General features: G+C 43.0%; 5 protein-coding genes across 8 annotated transcripts in view; 4 read left to right on the top strand and 1 right to left on the bottom strand.

The window, feature by feature from the left end:
- The first annotated feature begins 635 nt into the window (after positions 1 to 635).
- On the top strand, positions 636 to 2,870 carry LOC148324743 (uncharacterized). Its single transcript, XM_088312293.1, has 2 exons — positions 636 to 952; positions 2,633 to 2,870. Exons 1-2 carry the CDS (start codon positions 636 to 638, stop codon positions 2,868 to 2,870), a joined length of 555 nt encoding a protein of 184 aa, XP_088168419.1.
- A 2,808-nt stretch (positions 2,871 to 5,678) lies between these two features.
- LOC148324744 (uncharacterized) lies at positions 5,679 to 8,345 on the top strand. Its single transcript, XM_088313342.1, has 2 exons — positions 5,679 to 6,211; positions 7,332 to 8,345. Exons 1-2 carry the CDS (start codon positions 5,952 to 5,954, stop codon positions 7,507 to 7,509), a joined length of 438 nt encoding a protein of 145 aa, XP_088169468.1. The 5' UTR covers positions 5,679 to 5,951; the 3' UTR covers positions 7,510 to 8,345.
- Positions 8,346 to 8,365: 20 nt separating this feature from the next.
- Positions 8,366 to 9,627, top strand: bsnd (barttin CLCNK type accessory subunit beta). The gene is made up of 3 exons (XM_088313343.1): positions 8,366 to 9,094; positions 9,186 to 9,253; positions 9,456 to 9,627. Exons 1-3 carry the CDS (start codon positions 8,918 to 8,920, stop codon positions 9,532 to 9,534), a joined length of 324 nt encoding a protein of 107 aa, XP_088169469.1. The 5' UTR covers positions 8,366 to 8,917; the 3' UTR covers positions 9,535 to 9,627.
- Positions 9,628 to 9,822: 195 nt separating this feature from the next.
- On the top strand, positions 9,823 to 14,306 carry pcsk9 (proprotein convertase subtilisin/kexin type 9). 3 transcript variants are annotated; one of them, XM_088312744.1, is made up of 9 exons: positions 9,823 to 10,085; positions 10,398 to 10,589; positions 11,063 to 11,198; positions 11,286 to 11,407; positions 11,753 to 11,894; positions 11,978 to 12,165; positions 12,270 to 12,453; positions 12,945 to 13,028; positions 13,559 to 14,305. In XM_088312744.1, exons 1-9 carry the CDS (start codon positions 9,939 to 9,941, stop codon positions 13,690 to 13,692), a joined length of 1,329 nt encoding a protein of 442 aa, XP_088168870.1. In that variant the 5' UTR covers positions 9,823 to 9,938; the 3' UTR covers positions 13,693 to 14,305. The 3 variants fall into 3 exon arrangements, with proteins under 3 accessions (XP_088168870.1, XP_088168871.1, XP_088168869.1); XM_088312743.1 differs by having other exon boundaries at positions 9,824 to 10,085; positions 12,945 to 13,118; positions 13,559 to 14,301; XM_088312745.1 differs by lacking the exon at positions 12,945 to 13,028 and having other exon boundaries at positions 13,559 to 14,306.
- usp24 (ubiquitin specific peptidase 24) overlaps positions 14,125 to 16,079 on the bottom strand; it is a 33,023-nt gene continuing 31,068 nt past the window's right edge. For both annotated transcript variants that reach the window (XM_088312741.1, XM_088312742.1), the window contains one exon: positions 14,125 to 15,984. In XM_088312741.1, coding sequence (XP_088168867.1) covers positions 15,922 to 15,984 — 63 coding nt within the window. In that variant the 3' untranslated portion in view covers positions 14,125 to 15,921. The remainder of the gene's footprint in view (positions 15,985 to 16,079) is intronic.

Below are 16,079 nucleotides of genomic sequence, written 5' to 3' on the forward strand. Positions count from 1 at the left end.
AGGGAATTTATTACAAAAGCAAATTAATTGAAAACTGAGAACTTGTGACTAAATCCGATTCACACATCTCACCTCTTTCTTTTATGGTCCTTTTTTATTTTTCGTTGTGGACACGATGTATTCTTCGTTGTCCATTATCACGTTATTGGAATTGTTACCACACATGCTCTTGTTTCTGTAATTGATGTCACACGCAGAAACCCAGTTTCCATGTCATCATTTTCCTGGATACACACACACGCACACACACACGCACACGCACACACTAAAGTGGTAGGCTTCAGACACATTAGACAGAGGAGGGTGGGGCGCCAGTAAAGATTTCTTAATGGGCTCTTCGGTCTTCTCCTCCATCTGCTGTGATGACAAACCCGCAGCTTGTCCACATCAGCTCGCTCTGCAAACAAGTCCTTCGTTTCACATCAAAAAGGTCACTTCGAGCACTTTTCCCGAAGCTGGAGCTTCACTTCTTCTTTCACTTTCCACTCTCGGGGATGAAAAAGTGAGTTTTTCTGGATTTCTTGAAGGAATACGTGGATGTCTGATCACCTTCCAAGCACATGGGGAACTCCATCCCATCCGGACCCGAGTGACACCTTTCGTTCGGCCTCAGCGCTGACCTCGCCGTCGGTAGGATGCCGTCCCTGCACCACGGGGCCATCTTCATCGGCGCCTTCCTCATCGTGACGGGCGGCTCCACCGCGTTCCTGGCCTCGTCGCAGAGTCGCCTGCAGCCCTTTTCCCTGTGCTGCGTGGTGCTAGGGGTGGTCATGCTCATCCTGGGGCTCTTCTGGGCCATGAACAGCAAGAGTACCTCCAACTATAACCAGCAGGAGTTTGACCCCGACTGCCCTCACTACCCTTACAACGATTACGCCGGCTACAGCAGCCATGCCCTCTTTGCACATGACGGCAGTCGCTTCCCGGAATCCCAATCGGTGTTTCTGCCGGGGTGAGTTTAGAAGTCTTATTTCCTTGCGTGTTGGATAATTAAAGAAGGAAGGAAGTTTAATCTAAGCCACAAGTGTCAAATTCAAGGCCCGTGGGCAATATTAGGCCCTCCGTGGCATTTTATGCGGCCCACAAAAGCTTGCCACAAATTTTCTTTGTTTTCTGTTCTAAAAAAAAAAAGGGCTCAAACCAATACAAAAGTAGAGCTTTGGTGGCATCTTTCTGCCGAGGACTATCTTGAAATGAGGGAGGAGCTTCAAGGAGTCGGGCCATTGACGTATCTAATAGAAAAGTAGGGCTTTGCGTCCATTTTATGGCATCTAGAAGGATTTAAAATGTTTTTTTTGTGTTTGGGTGGGTGCTCAATCATTCAAAGATTTTTGCAATTGGTGTCAAGAATAGGTCAGAATAACGGAGCAACACTTTGTCTTTGGACATTGCTCTTCGCCAGCGACGACTTCTACCTACCAGCCAATCTACCGATTTATCAAACCCATCTGCCGATCTACCGACGAAGGCTTGGCGATACCGTATATATTGTTATTATATTAATATCCAGATATAAACATTCAAAATATTTATATCAAAAATTTGAAACATTTTCCACGCTCGGGCTGCTTAAGATGTAACAGTGGATAAAATAGTAAATCTTGTGGTAAAAAAGTATAAGCTTTGCGTGCCTTGCTGGTCCATTCACAAGAGCAAGTTTCCTCATCATTATCACCCACGTCCTATTTCTGTAGCAACCTTTGTGTTCCTTGGGTAACGGTATCTTTTTGTGGATTTAAAAAAAAAAAAGTCATACAATGCAACATATTTTTAGGGGAGCCTGGCAGGCACAGTTCACATTGCAGGGAGTCCACACATGACATCACCCAATGTGCGGGGGTGAGAGGCCAACTGTTACTTTTTAAAGTGGTTTTGCTTTTAGGAGGGTACTCTATGGCCAGATGAGACAAAAGTTGAACTTTGTGTCTCGTTACATCTGGAGTAAATGTAACACAACATTTTAGAAAAAGAATATCACACCAGCAATCAAAAATAGTCGTGCCAGTGTGACGGTGTGGGGCTGCTCTGTGACTTCATGACCTGGACGACTTGCGATGATTGATGGAACTATGAATTTGATCATTACCAGGAAATCCTGACAAAGGACGCTGGGCCATCAGTTTGTGTGTATTTGAATTCTGCAACGGGGAAATGACCCAAAACACTCCATCCAGCAAGTCAATTTCTGAAAGACTTAAAAAACAAAACAAATGAGGATTTTGAGGTGGCCTAGTCAAAGTCAATACTTAAATCTGATTGAAATGCTTTTTATGCTCGAAAAGCTTCCAGTATTAGTGAAAATAATAATTCTGCAAAGATGAGTGGGTCATAATATCCTTGCCAGTTCAGGAAAACGCTTGTTTTGAATTTTGTCTGATATTTACATTTGTTTGCTGATCTTCAATTTTGGAAATTATGCAAATATTTTTTCACGGTTATAACGGTTAAAACGACAATATCTACTTGTTATAGTACACGACACATTATAATGTTTCTCACATAGAATTATTGGATAATATAACTTGGAGTGGTTTTCAGCTGCCTTGCCAGATAACCCGCAATCTTCGAACGATGAGGCACACGTGCCTCCCCTTAGCGGAGTTGACGGTGCATTTGTTCTGTTCCCGTACAGGACTCTGGATTGCCAAAGGCAAGGAACTCGCAGCGAGGACTTCGACTATCCCCCCATGGATCCCGGTGGCTTCAGCCCGCCGCCGCATCCTCCCCCCTGGCTGGGACCACCGCCTCCCTACGAGGTGGCCATCAAAACCACTTGCAGCTCCACGCACCTGCGCCGCGCCTACTCCGACACGCACCTGGCCGCCGAGCCGCTGTTCGGACGCTCCAGAGAGATCAGCTTTGAGGTTTAAAAGAGACATCCATTTTCTGCTGCGCTTATCCTCAGTCGGGTGACGTCTCGTGAGATGGAGCCCTAGCCCGGATCATGATGGGTTGAGAGAGAGGCGGAAGACACCCTGAACAGGAAAGATATGCACAAACAACCACTCACATTCACACCTACGCACAATTCAAGAGTCTCCAATGAACATAATATGCATGTTTTGGAGGCATGCAATGATTATAAAAAGTCTACACACCCTTGTTCAAATCCCAAGTTATTGTGATATATATTGAAAAAAATGAGCCCGTGATAAATAATAAAAAAAATGTGTCCATAATAAAAATCAAATCAAATCAAGTGAAATTGTTCTCATAATTTTAAGAGGGAAAGTGAAAATAAGTGAAATGGGGTTGCACAAGTGTACACACTCACACCGTGGATGTGGCTGTGGAAAAAGGCACATCACATTCAAACTCACGTCAACTCTGCCAACACTTAAAGTGCCTAAGATTGACCCCAAATATACTTCAGCTGCTTTAGTAGGTTTTTCATCATTTTTTTATTGCTTTCGAGAAAAGGTTTTGTGCTCACACTGACTGGTGCAACTTCCAGTTGAAAAAAAACCAAACAAACCCAAACAGCTCTTGTTCGTAATGGTGCCACCGCATGCTTCACTGTGGGTATTGTGTTCTTTTGGTGATGAGCAGTTTTATTTTTCGTGCAACAAAAATAATATTTTTAGGCTATTTATTTATTTTGCCTTTGTACTTACTAACTCATTATTTTAATTGTAAATTAATAAGAATGACCATCAGATGAATGGACACCAGTTTTTCTTTACTTTTGATTTTTTTTATGTTTAATGTCTGATGTTGACATTGATGATGATGACTTGGAATGATGATGCCTCAAGTTTATTTGGACATGAGTAGCCCTGCATATGCATGTTTTTACGGGTTCATCACGCAAGACAACAAATGAAAAATACATGCAAAAGATTTTCAAGACTGTGTGAGTGAGTAAGCGTGTGTGAATGTATTCATATCGACTGAATAAAATAATGAGATAAGGGCACAACTAGACTGTGCAGACTGTTGCTTGTCTTATTTCTTATTTTTACAATTCTAGTTGAAATACTATACCGTTATTTTTTATTTCAAGAAAAAAATACAGAAAATCTATTAAATGTTGTTTTTCGGAACATTTAAAGTTTATTTGATTCCAGAAAGTTACATTTACTACAAGTTTTTGTTTTTAACTCAATATCATAGCACTCCACAAAGTTTTCTCTCGTGGATTTTTAGCAGTTGATGAGTTGGGTTTAAATAGATAGCTCCCTCTGCTGGTTGCTGTCAAGTGGTGCAATTGAGGACGCCTGCTTTTATACGAGAAAAATGTTTATTTCTTCTTTTTCTTATTATTTGTAGTTTTTTTGTGGAAAAATCTTTCCTTTTGAATTATTTAAAACATTTTTGTATGTTTGTTTTTTGTATGTTAATAATTCGCTATTTTTTTTAAATACAAAAATGATTTTGATCAACTTGTTTTTCCAATATATTGTATATTTATTAAAATGAATAGATGCAATATTTTAGTATTTTTCTAATGCTTTTTATTTCAAAATATTTGGGTATTTTTTTTCTAACGCTGTATTTTTCATTGCATATTATGGTATTGTCTTTGTCTGATGTTTGTTTTATGTATGTTTAATAATGTACATATCTATGATTTTCAAAATATTTATTTCTGCTGTGATATTATAGTTTCTTTCTCTCGTTTTATGTATTTTGAGCATTATTTTTACTCGTGCCACTCCCTGAAGTATTTCGTTGACTATGACAATATTGCAAACATTCTTCTTCTTCCCCCCACTATAATCGCAAAATTAAAATTTCCCGCTGTTACAGCCCAAGCAGTGAGCACACAACACACCCGTGTTGATATGACCAGCGGTTAAATGAAATTCCACATGCTTTCCTGCTATGTTTATGCATAAGAATTAAATATCATACAGTGCATGGGTAATAGTCGAGAACGTTGACTTCAGCTATTTACATAAGGATGAGGTATGGCAAATATCCAAGACGCATGACAACTCATTCTGACAATCAGTCCAAACAAAGTCGTGATGAATGTTGCCGCCTCACCTCCTCATATGTGCGTGAGCTAGCTATATATATATATTTATATATATATATATATATATATATATATATGATATTAATTTAAAAAATGGGCCTCAAGCTGTTAAATGGCACTCCGATCTTAAGCTTGTGCATTAAAAACGAACACATCCTCTAACTTAATGCTAACACATAATGGGAATCGCATATAATCTTTCAATATTCAATATCAGTCATATATTCTTTATCCTCTACGGCGAGCTGAGACGTGTTTTCAGTCCACATGCCCAAGTATGGCTATCTGTTTTATACTGCCCTCGGGTGGCCAAGACAGGGAGCTGCGCATTCAACTGATGCAAAGTGTGCCCAAAACGGTTTCATCCTTTTTTTTTTTTGGTCATTATTGTTTTTAGAAAGTACAGTATTATACTAAAGAGTGCTATTTTTGTCTTTCAAAGCACATATTACATTTTTGGGAGAGAGGAGGGGCAATATATTGCGACGTATAATAGTCACGTTTTAACACAAGTTTCACGTTCTAACGACGACGACTCAACAAGTCAATACATCGTCAAATATTTTCATTCGGTTTGGAACTGATAACATTGTTTAGGCCAGTCCAAAAGGTTCAGCAAACATGCATGGTGACAATGTCCAGCCCACCCGGGTCTCGTCACAGAAAACCCCTCCTCGTGAAAAAAAAACAAAAAACTACACACTTCCTCTCTGCTGCAGCCACAAAGCAGCCCAGAGTTCCCCGGCAAGGGCGTCTCTGCTCTGCCGCCGACCATCGACGCAAACCCGGATATGTGCGCTCCCCAGACGGCGACGCGCGGGAGCTTCTCCCCCTAAGCAGGAGGAGGAGGAGGCGGCGGCGGCATGGGAGTGTTTTGCCCTCCACGAGATGCTTGAAGAAGCGCACGCGTCTCCGCTGCAGACTGGCTGAGGACTCCCTGAGCAAGGCGAGGAGGAGCGGGACGGCGGCGATGCCGCTGGCCCACGGCGCGCTGCTCCTCCTGGGCGTGCTGCTGATGGTGGCCGGCGGGTTGGTGGCACTGTGCGCGCCGCTGCCCAGCTTTTCGGCGCCCGTCTTGGGGCTCTTCCTGGGCATGGGGGGCGTGGGCCTGCTGGTGAGCGGGCTGTGCATGGCCATGAAGAACCTGCAGGCGGCGGTGCCGGGACATTTCCTGCTGCACCCGCGCACGGGCACGCGCTTCAGCCCGCAGCAGTCGCTGGCCATCCAAAGGTAAAAAGCCGCAGAGCTTTGATAGGATAATTAACCATGACGTCATACCCACTTCGTGGCAAAAGGGTTCAATTAAGGTTAAAAAAAGGCAAAAATTTTATCTTTTATCTGTTACTTGATTTATTTTATTAGTTATTCGATTTATGTTTACGTGACTCAAGCAAAAGTAATTTTAAATATTAATATAGTAATTAAGTTCCCACACAGTATAAAGAAAAAACATCTGAGTATTGTTATATTATCTGTCTATATGTGTTGCTCCACCGATTTTAAAATTGCGACTATTGATGCTAACTGTTAGCATGTCGATGGCGTCACACTACCACGTTTTACACTGACAGACAAATGTTACAAAAATGTTAAATTTATCATTCAGAGGACAAATCTTAAAATCAATAAAATCTTTAACATAAAATTACTGTAGCTGCAAACCAGTGAGTGGAAATTCTGCCTTTACTTTAATAATATTCATTGATTACATTGACCTGGTGTCCCTGCATGCAGAGTGACTGAGTGTGTGTGTGTGTGTGCGTGTGTGTGTGCTGCAAAGACATTGACGCTTTAGCATCAGTCATCTAATAATAACTTAAAGGGCGCTCTCCAGCACAAGTACCTCTGCCAAAGCTTCTGTAAGCAAACACTAAACAGACCTCATCCATTATTTACCCTGTTTTCCTATCGGGAGCTGAATTCTTGAGGAGAGAAAGGACGCATTTATTTCGGGTGAGGTTTCGATTAGATTGGAGACTACTATTTGCCTTTGAGGAAATACAGTACATGTGCATTGGATCCGAAATCCTGAGAGGAAAACAGAAAGTGTTTATTTGGGGCGGATACTCTATTTGAGAAAATACAGAATTTCATATAGGCTGTAAATTCTGAGGGGAAATTAGGCTGAAGCATTTATTTATTCACAATGACTAATAAGCAGGTTTTATTATTAATTATCAATGATCAATGATTGGTTATTAATTATTAATTAAGTACTGAGCTAAGATTTGAGAAAGTGCAGCATTTGTATTCATTTATTTGAGCTGAGGCGTGCATTTGAGTGTTGCAGTTCTTTTTACAACATCAAACGGTCACCTCACCTCCTGTCTGTCATGTCTCTCCTTTTCAGGAGGTTGGACCGAATTCGACGCGAGATGTCGACGGACTCCGTCGGTGGTGCACCGGACCCCGAACCGGCCCTGGAACCGGTGCTCCCATCCACGCCTCCCCCCTGGACCATGGAACCGCCCCCGTCCTACGACACAGTGATGAAGATCCAAGAAAACGGGGGCGGCGAGCAGCTCTAATGTCGCCCCTGCCTGACATTTGGACTTTTCTTGTGACTGTTTGTGGGCAAAATGGTTGCTAAACAAAGTGCTTCACTTATCTTTGCGGTGCCTTTAAGTGGGACCGAGGACTTTCTTAAATGAAAACCGTCAACTCGATTGGCTTGCTTGAATTTACGTGACCAACTACTGTGGCTTACGCAGCACCTCCTCTTTTAACAAAGCATTCCCTGAGCACTAAGTGCCTGCATGTGGAGCCTCTTTTTACACGGCAACCCTGCAAAATGAAAGGGTCAGAGTCTTAACAAAAACTCCCACGTTATTCACCTTTGCCTTTCACGCAGAACCCTGCAAAAGTGAGACATTGCTGCAGATGATGTCATCGGAAAGAAGGGGAACAAGAGGTTTTTATATGAGATGAGGCGTCTTGTGGAACAGAGCAACCATCCCACGATCAGATTATAAAATGGCGTCAGTGCCGCGGGAAATAGGAAACTACAATTTGATGTGAGGCATCTGCACGAGTGGAGGCTAGTTTCAAACGAGCACATTTTTTGGGTTTAAAGTCGGAAGAATATAGGAGGAGTTGGTTTGAGGTGCGGCAGCACGGACGACTATTTGAGGAACGGAAAAGAGAACGATAGGAGGGCGTCTATGAGAGCGGAGGCTACTTTTTGAGCAGGTAGGGTATTTTATTATATGATCTGAATTCCTAAATGGAAACTAGGTGGCATTGAATTGAGATGAGACATTTATTTGTTCAAGCGAATGACCTAGCAGCCTGAAATCCGATAATTACTTGTCTCTATTTGCGTCAACGTCCAATCATAATGAACTGACACCGCTCACACGCATATTTTTTTCTTTTTTTCTTCACCTCAAAGCATCCAATCAAATCGGTCGAATATTATTCCCCATGTTTGTGATGGCCACTAGGGGGCGTCTTTGCATTAAGCTCAAGTGACTGTTGTCACACTCAATTCGTGGTTGTCCTCATGGTTGTTTCGCACAATTGTGTTCTATAAAATGTTCTCCACACATTTGGAGGTACTGGTTTATTTATTTTTTGATTGACATTGTTAACAACGAGGACAGCATGTCATGCTAGATATTAGAAAAACTAACACTAAAACTCATCAAAACCTAAACTAAAATGAAGTATTTTTGAAAAACTCACTATCGCTGACTAAAAATAGCTGAATTAAATAAAAAAAGGTAAAACGAAATAAAAACTAAATAATGAATCCAATCCCCAACTCTTATTATATCCGTGGGACCAAGGTGACCTATCACAACCCAACCCTCCTGGCCTTGCTTGTCTTTGGGCTTTAATAGGCAGCAGAGTGGAACCTTAACCACCTTCCCCCTCCTCCTCTTCTCACACACACGCACACACACCCTCACCTTCAAGCTTGAGTGTCACGGGGCCATGGTGGAGGGAAAGCCGTACCGATACGGGCTGATCGCGGCCGGCTGGTGCATGGTGGCCTTGGGCCTCTTCATCATGATCAGGGAGAGGCCTCACGTCTACGCCACCATGTGTGCCCTGGGTTGTGCCATGGTGCTGGTCGGGACCGTGTGGAGCGTGTGCCAGTGTTACCCTAAGGTTGGTTGATTAGCAACCGCAAGTGTGTTATTGTTGACATTCGTGTATAAGTGTGAGGGGGTGTATGTGCGTGTGCGTGTGTGCGTGTTAGGTTGTTCTAGCTCCTGGGATGTGGGACAAGAACCTGGAGAATGGAACACTTGATAATCAACATGAGAGGTACACAGACAAACGCTAACACGCACAAGTGCACGCACACACATACACGCACACTCACGCAGTATTCTGCTCTAGTTTTGTCCCACATGGAATATGAATCCATACAGAAAATTTAGCTCGCAATGCTTTTTTTCTAAACGTCAGCTTTATTCATATTAATCAAGTCTCGATTAAATTGTGTCACTTTTCATTTCGATGGAAGGCACCCAGAGGCGCACACCTGCTACGTCGACGCACCATTAAGGAGGCACAACAGCTGCCCCACGCTACTTCTGCTCTGACGTCATCGGCAGCCTTGTCGAGATTCATCATCCAAAATTGCCATCACAGTCTTTGGAAAGAGTTTTTTTTTTGGGGGGGGGGCATTTGTTGGTGGTCGCAGAATGTCACGTGACGATAATTTGCATTAAATAGATTTTTTTTGTCATTCAATTGCACTCCATTGCGCTTATTTCAGCGTCCATACTTATCATAGCCACCAGGGGGCATACTTCCATCCTATCGATAGATAGATAGATGGGGACAGGACAGCACGACAGCGCTGTATGTGACGTCACAGGTGCCCACCTCCAATTCTAACAATCAGGTTTTTTTTGGAGGAGGGGGATTGTAGCCTGGTGTGGTTGGGGGGAATGGCAAGAAGACACGACAAGATTCCAGTTGAGGCGAGTAGAACGACGCTGCAATGTCAGCCACGGTTGGCTGTCTAGTTTTGTGCGCGTATTTAGTTGTGAGCGCGCACAACTTGGCTCCCCAAGTCCCGCACCTTGTGATCCGGATAATGAACGAGACCAGAACCGAACCCGCTGCTGAGTTTCTACAATGCAACAAGGTAAGCTTCACCTTTAATACAGTAAGTGCTTCAACTTCAAACAAGCTTTATTTATTATATTTACTGGATTTTTAATTGTTATTTTCCACAATATTGTTTTGCTGTTTCAGTCTTTCGTGTATTTTATCTGCAGCTGTTTCAGGTACTTATCATTAGGTTAACTGATTTTTAAAAAAATGTATAGAACTTCCCTAGTAATAACAATAATAATAATAATTATTGTTTACAATGATTCTAACACAATTTTTTAATACTCCCATGCATATTTTTGCGCTCCATCAAAAGTTGTATTTTACCTTTTCCTCCTCCAAGGAGGCGTGGCGCTTACCAGGTCGTTACATGGTGATGTTGCATGGCGAGGGGGACGTGCACGGAACCGTCAGGAGGCTGAAGACCACCGCAGCCAGCGGTGGTCACCAAGTGGAGGTCCTACGCACCTTCGTTTTCTCCTCGGGAGCCTTACGAGGCTTCCTGGTCAAGATGAACAGTGACGTCATCCAACTGGTAACGTCTTTATTTGGGATATCTCGTCTGTTCATTTTATTTCTAAGCAAACAATTGGAAACTTGGCTACCATCGCGGGGCGGACTCTGTGTCAGGATCTCACTTGCGGTGTCGCATAGCAAATACATTCCAGTTCCCCGCAGGAATTCTTCTCCGTTTGACAGTGACAGGAACCGCACTCTGCAGTCTGTCATAACAAGCCCCTATGTCCAAAACTGACCAGGAAGATGGACATTTTGACTTGAGGGATCCTTTTTTGGGTTCAAATTTTTTAAAAAGCTATATGGCCTCACCTGTTTCCCTAATCAGTATGAAATTGGGTCAAAAATGTCTCAAGGACTCACGCCAAATCAAGCAGGAAGTTTTCCATTCTGGTTTGAATCAGACATTGTCACATTAGCATTTAATTCTCATCATGACATCATGTGAATAGTTCGCTATTCTACTCGACATACTTTTTTGTGTGTGTTTAGGCACTGAAGCTTCCTCACGTCCAATATGTGGAGGAGGACTCCCTAATTTTTGCTCAGAGCGCCCCCTGGAACCTCCGCAAATTACTGCAACCTCAATCTGGTGGCACCTGGGAAAACACTACATTCACTCCGCCCAGTGTGTTGTTCTCTTTGCACACACAAACTCACCCCCACACGCACACACACACACACACACACTCATTGAAGAGACTTGTACTTGCAGATGATGGAGGGATGACAAAAGTTTATCTGATGGATGGCAGCGTTCGGGCTTCTCACAGAGAGCTCGGGGGACGAGTGGTGGCTACAGATTTCAACGACATCCCGGAGGAAGATGAAGTCAAAGTACAACACACACGTTTTTGTGTATTACTCGTACAATTTATGATGCATGTCAAAATGCTAATACATTTTCATCCAGTATCATAAACAGTGTAAAAAAACAATTGGAGATGCTGTGTGAAAAATACATGAACATCCAATTATTGAGATTTTTTATTTTAAAATTTGATTTTGACAGACAAAAAAACGTTTCAAACCCAAAAAAATCTCAAATTTTGTGAGCTCTTTACACACACACACCGTTTGATGTACGTCATGATATATAAACGGTCAAAATAAAAATCTCCAATATTTCTTAATGTAGTAGATAACGCATAACAAAAACGTGCTTTCCTTGTATTTCATCAGGCGAGCCGTTGTAACAGTCACGGCACACACGTGGCAAGCGTGGTGAGCGGGTCGGACTCGGGTGTAGCCCGAGGTGCGTCCGTCCACTTGGTGCGGGTGCTCAACTGTCACGGGAAGGGCTCCGTGTCCGTGGCACTGGCGGGTGAGGATCTTTTGAGATCAATTGCGCCACACCAGAGTACAATTATACGGTAATGGATGGAAGCCTTTTTCGTTTGTCGTCAGGCTTACAGTACATCCGGGCCACCGTACACGGAGGTCCCGTCGTCGTGTTGTTACCTTTCGCCGGCGCCTTCAGCCGCTCGTTGAACGCCGCTAGTCGAGAGCTGGTGGTGAGCGGCGCCGTGGTCGTGGCCGCAGCCGGGAATTACCGAGACGACGCCTGCTTCTATTCGCCGGCGTCCGAACCCGAGGTGTGATGCCAAATGGGGACATTAAAGGCGGGCGTGGGAGAACGGGCGTGTTTTTAACTTTTTTTTTTTTTTTTAATATATCCTTTCACCCACTCTGTGCACAGGTGATCACCGTGGGCGCTGTCGACGTTTGGAACCGGCTAGTGGCGCAAGGGTCGGGCGGCACCAACGTCGGGCCGTGCGTGAACCTCTTTGCGCCCGGTGATGACATCATCAGCGCGAGCAGTGAATGCGACACCTGCTTCACTGCCCACAGCGGAACCTCACAGGCGGCGGCTCACGTGGCTGGTGTGTGAAGTCGTCGCAGTTAATGACCATTGTACGAAGTCCCACTCCAGTCCTGTAGGTGGGAGTAATGAGCTTTACTAAGTTTGCATCAGCTGGGTGGCACTCAGCCCGAGTACGGCACTTTGCAATTAAGCAGGCCGTAAACATTTTTTTTTCTGTTTTGGAAATTGAATCGGACACCAACTAAAGGTATTAACTAAATAGTTAGCCACCAACACTAAAATTATAGCCAGCAATTAAGCAAAAATTAATTGTTCACTAAAAAACTACCTAGCTAACGAACTAACTGAAAAACATATTTACTCACTGTTTCTCTGAGTAAATTTTACGCTGAATATTTTACTATCAAATTTTACTGTTTACTGGGACCAAGTAATATAAAATTTAGAGTAAAATATACTCTGTGAAATTTACTCCGCTCGGAACCAAATAAACAAGAAATATCAAAATAGAACTTTAAATTGTATTTTTTTTCTTTAAATCATATTCAGGCATCACGGCTGTGATCCTGTCATCCAATCAGAAAGCGTCGCCCCTGCAGGTCCTTCATAAGATGCTTCGCTACTCCACCAACGGTACAATGGACTTGCGTGCGCTTTTGGGAACATATCGCCTCAACACGCCTAACGTGGTGGCCGCCATGCCTCCAGCTGTCAACAACACAAGTAACTTTAATCATGACTGGCAGATACACTACTTGCAAAATGTTAGATATATTGGGCTTTTGTGAGAGAAATTTCAAGATGAACCTAAAATTCATTATCTTCTAACATGACCTTCCATAAACTTTTGAATGCATGTCTATTTGTTTAATATTGTATTACTTTTTCTATAATTAAGAAAGCTGAAATAAACAACACTTAAAAGGTTACAGTGAATATGCTGTTCATCCTGCAATTTTAATCAAAATTCCAGTATCCCAAAACCTTTTGGGGAAGAGTGCATATAATTTTTGGGCCAAAACCTCATACGTCACAATTCAGTAATTTTTTTTTTTTTTAAACCACAAAATTAGAAACTGTTCGAGAGCTACGAAAAAAAACAAAAACATCCAACTAATTCCTGATTGTAGCATGTACTTTAAAATGTGATCTCGTTCTTCCAGGCTCTGAATGCCGAGTGTCAGAACCGCAGCTCCACCCTTCCTGTCCGCTGGGCTGGACTCGGACCGAGTGGAGGCTTGTTGCCGGAGGTGACACAGAGGGGGTCACCGTCTGCTGTCGCCGCAAAAGAGCGTAAACGTGGGTACCTAATGATGTGGCCAATCAACAGAAGGCAGAATGAAATCAGATAAGCAATCAAAATGCAAAGCTTGATGAGGCCTGGAAGAAGCATCACATAATCAACTTGATTGGAGTCGGCCTGATTAACATTTTAAGACTGCATGTGGCTTTTTAGCATGAAACAAGTTCATGGAGGGTATTTCTGTTATTAAATTTAAACGTAATTCTTTTATTTATTCCAATGATTTAATTATTGTTAAAAATTATTGTGTGATATTTATTGGTATGCTATTATGAATTTTATTTCTGACTGCTTTGAAATTCTTAAAAAAAAAAAAAAAACTCCAAAAATGATTGACAGTATCATCATGATGGGCCAAAATATTAGGAACACACGTTTGCTAATCAGTGTCGCACAAAAACTGCAAATAAAAAAAAAATCAAAAAGTTTACACAAAGCATGTGCATTCCAGTTTATTTTATATCAAATCTCTCCCTCCCTCCCCTTTGTATTCAAACTGTCGTACAAATTAAAACTCGAGTGTTTTAACATGCGTTACAGACACACACTCACACACACAAAAAAAAAAAACGTGTGATGGCAGATTGTGAAGTCCAAAAAAAAACTGACTGTAAAACCCGCATGTATCATGGATGCCCCCCCCGCCCCTCCGCAGCATCATTACCCCGCCCCCTCCTCAACATTAAAAGATTAAGTCAAGTGTTTTTTTTTTTTTTCTTCCTCTGAATACGTGAGAGGAAGCACTCACAAAAACAGCGAGGGGGGGGATTTTTTTTTTTTAAGTCACCCTCCAACACACGCACACACACGTCACATTAGGAAGTTGATTGGGTGGGGCGCGGTTGAGGGGGCTGTGATCACATGACCATTCAACTTGCTTCCTAGGTCCTTGCCGTGTAAACATTGACCCGTTAAAGCCTCCCCTCCTTCTCCAACACACACACGCACACACAGAGTTACAGAAACGTCGCAGAGGGTAACGTGAGGGGTGGAGGGTGTTTGGGGGTTATCGGGAGATTAAGGCACTTCGGAACTCCCGATAACTGGGCTGCGTGTGTGTTATTGAATCAAAGCTACATGTCTTTCTGTGTGTTTCTGTGTGTGTGTGTGTTGCAGTGTGGCTGTTCCAAGACTGCACAAAAGACAAAAAGGCAAATAAAAGCATGGCAGAGGTAACGTTAGCGTGCGTTGACGAGCATGTTTGTGTGTTTAACTGTCGAGTCAAAGCGACATCTGCCTTCCTGCGTGTATGTGTTAAAGATGGCATCGAAGACAAAAAAAAAAGGCAAATAAAAGCTTGGCAGAGGTAATTAGCGTCAAGTAGCAAATGTGTGTGCACGCTACACGGTAAGTGTGTGTATTGCAGATGGCACGAAAGACAAAAAGGCAAATAAAAGCATGGCTAGTGTGTCTTTTTATGACAATGCGTGTGTGTGTGTGTGTGTGTGTGTGAGCACGCAAGTATGAGACGTTAGCATCTACAAATAAGCCCCCCACCTCCATTCTGTTGAGCGTTTTTTTTTTTTTTTTTTTTTGCATCAGGCTCGCACCCGAGTCCGAGAAGGTGATGGAGAGCGTTATTTTTAAAATAAAAAAAAATTGTTGCTTGAAGTGGTGCTCAGTACTGGGTGGTAGTTGTAGTGTTAAAATGAGCAGAGAAAACCAAAAATGTGAGGAGGCTCTAGAGGAAGCGCGTGGTGAACGTGGCAAATAAAGTGCATACTTACGAGCCCCCCCCGCACCACCCCACCCCCCACCCTCTGCTCCTACCAAGCAAGTGCTTGTGTGTGTGTGTGTGTGTGTGGATGCGTGTTCACGTCGAGGTTCCTCTGGAGGACTTTTAAAATATTATCTTACATCTATGCAACAAATGTTTAATGACTGTGTGTGTGTGTGTGAGGAAAACAACAAACAAAGGGTAAAATGCCCCCCACTGTAAAAAGATGGTCAATGGAGGAAGATTGGTGGCTTCCCCTTTAATCCCGAACTGCCCTTATAAATCTTCTCGGTGGAAGTAATTCACGATTTTCTTTTTTTTTTGTCATTCGTATGATCTTCTGTGTCGAGTTGTTCCGATTGGCGGTTTTTTTTTCTTCTTCTTTTTTTTTTTTTTAAAACGTCCTCGGGCCAATAAAAGTGCCCCAAAGGGGGGGCTGCGTGTAGTTCGGCCCGCGCGCCTTTCCACAGGGTTTGTCCCCCCCCCACAACCCCCGAAAGAGGAGCTCAAGGGTCCACGTCCTCCAAGTCGCTCTTGGAATCACCGAGCATCATGGGAGATTCGGATCCCTGGTGAGGAGAAAAGTTGGGCTGAGGATCAAGATGTAATAGTGCAAGAAATACTTTAAGTATATGTACTGTAAATAACTCTTTGAAAGCCTGGT

The sequence above is a fragment of the Idiotropiscis lumnitzeri genome, chromosome 13 (assembly GCF_059441095.1).
Source record: "Idiotropiscis lumnitzeri isolate Australia: NSW breed Sydney's pygmy pipehorse chromosome 13, RoL_Ilum_1.0, whole genome shotgun sequence".
NCBI classification, from domain to species: Eukaryota; Metazoa; Chordata; class Actinopteri; order Syngnathiformes; family Syngnathidae; genus Idiotropiscis; species Idiotropiscis lumnitzeri.

Excerpts from the sequence above, each read along its gene's own strand:
- LOC148324744 (XM_088313342.1), top strand. The coding sequence starts at position 5,952 with ATGCCGCTGGCCCACGGCGCGCTGCTCCTCCTGGGCGTGCTGCTGATG. Across the intron at positions 6,212-7,331 it reads CAGTCGCTGGCCATCCAAAG|GAGGTTGGACCGAATTCGAC; the intron begins GTAAAAAGCCGC and ends TCTCCTTTTCAG.
- pcsk9 (XM_088312743.1), top strand. The coding sequence starts at position 9,939 with ATGTCAGCCACGGTTGGCTGTCTAGTTTTGTGCGCGTATTTAGTTGTG. Across the intron at positions 11,895-11,977 it reads CGTGTCCGTGGCACTGGCGG|GCTTACAGTACATCCGGGCC; the intron begins GTGAGGATCTTT and ends GTTTGTCGTCAG. Across the intron at positions 13,119-13,558 it reads TCCAGCTGTCAACAACACAA|GCTCTGAATGCCGAGTGTCA; the intron begins GTAACTTTAATC and ends TCGTTCTTCCAG.
- bsnd (XM_088313343.1), top strand. The coding sequence starts at position 8,918 with ATGGTGGAGGGAAAGCCGTACCGATACGGGCTGATCGCGGCCGGCTGG. Across the intron at positions 9,095-9,185 it reads TGTGCCAGTGTTACCCTAAG|GTTGTTCTAGCTCCTGGGAT; the intron begins GTTGGTTGATTA and ends TGTGCGTGTTAG. Across the intron at positions 9,254-9,455 it reads CTTGATAATCAACATGAGAG|GCACCCAGAGGCGCACACCT; the intron begins GTACACAGACAA and ends TTTCGATGGAAG.
- LOC148324743 (XM_088312293.1), top strand. The coding sequence starts at position 636 with ATGCCGTCCCTGCACCACGGGGCCATCTTCATCGGCGCCTTCCTCATC. Across the intron at positions 953-2,632 it reads CAATCGGTGTTTCTGCCGGG|GACTCTGGATTGCCAAAGGC; the intron begins GTGAGTTTAGAA and ends GTTCCCGTACAG.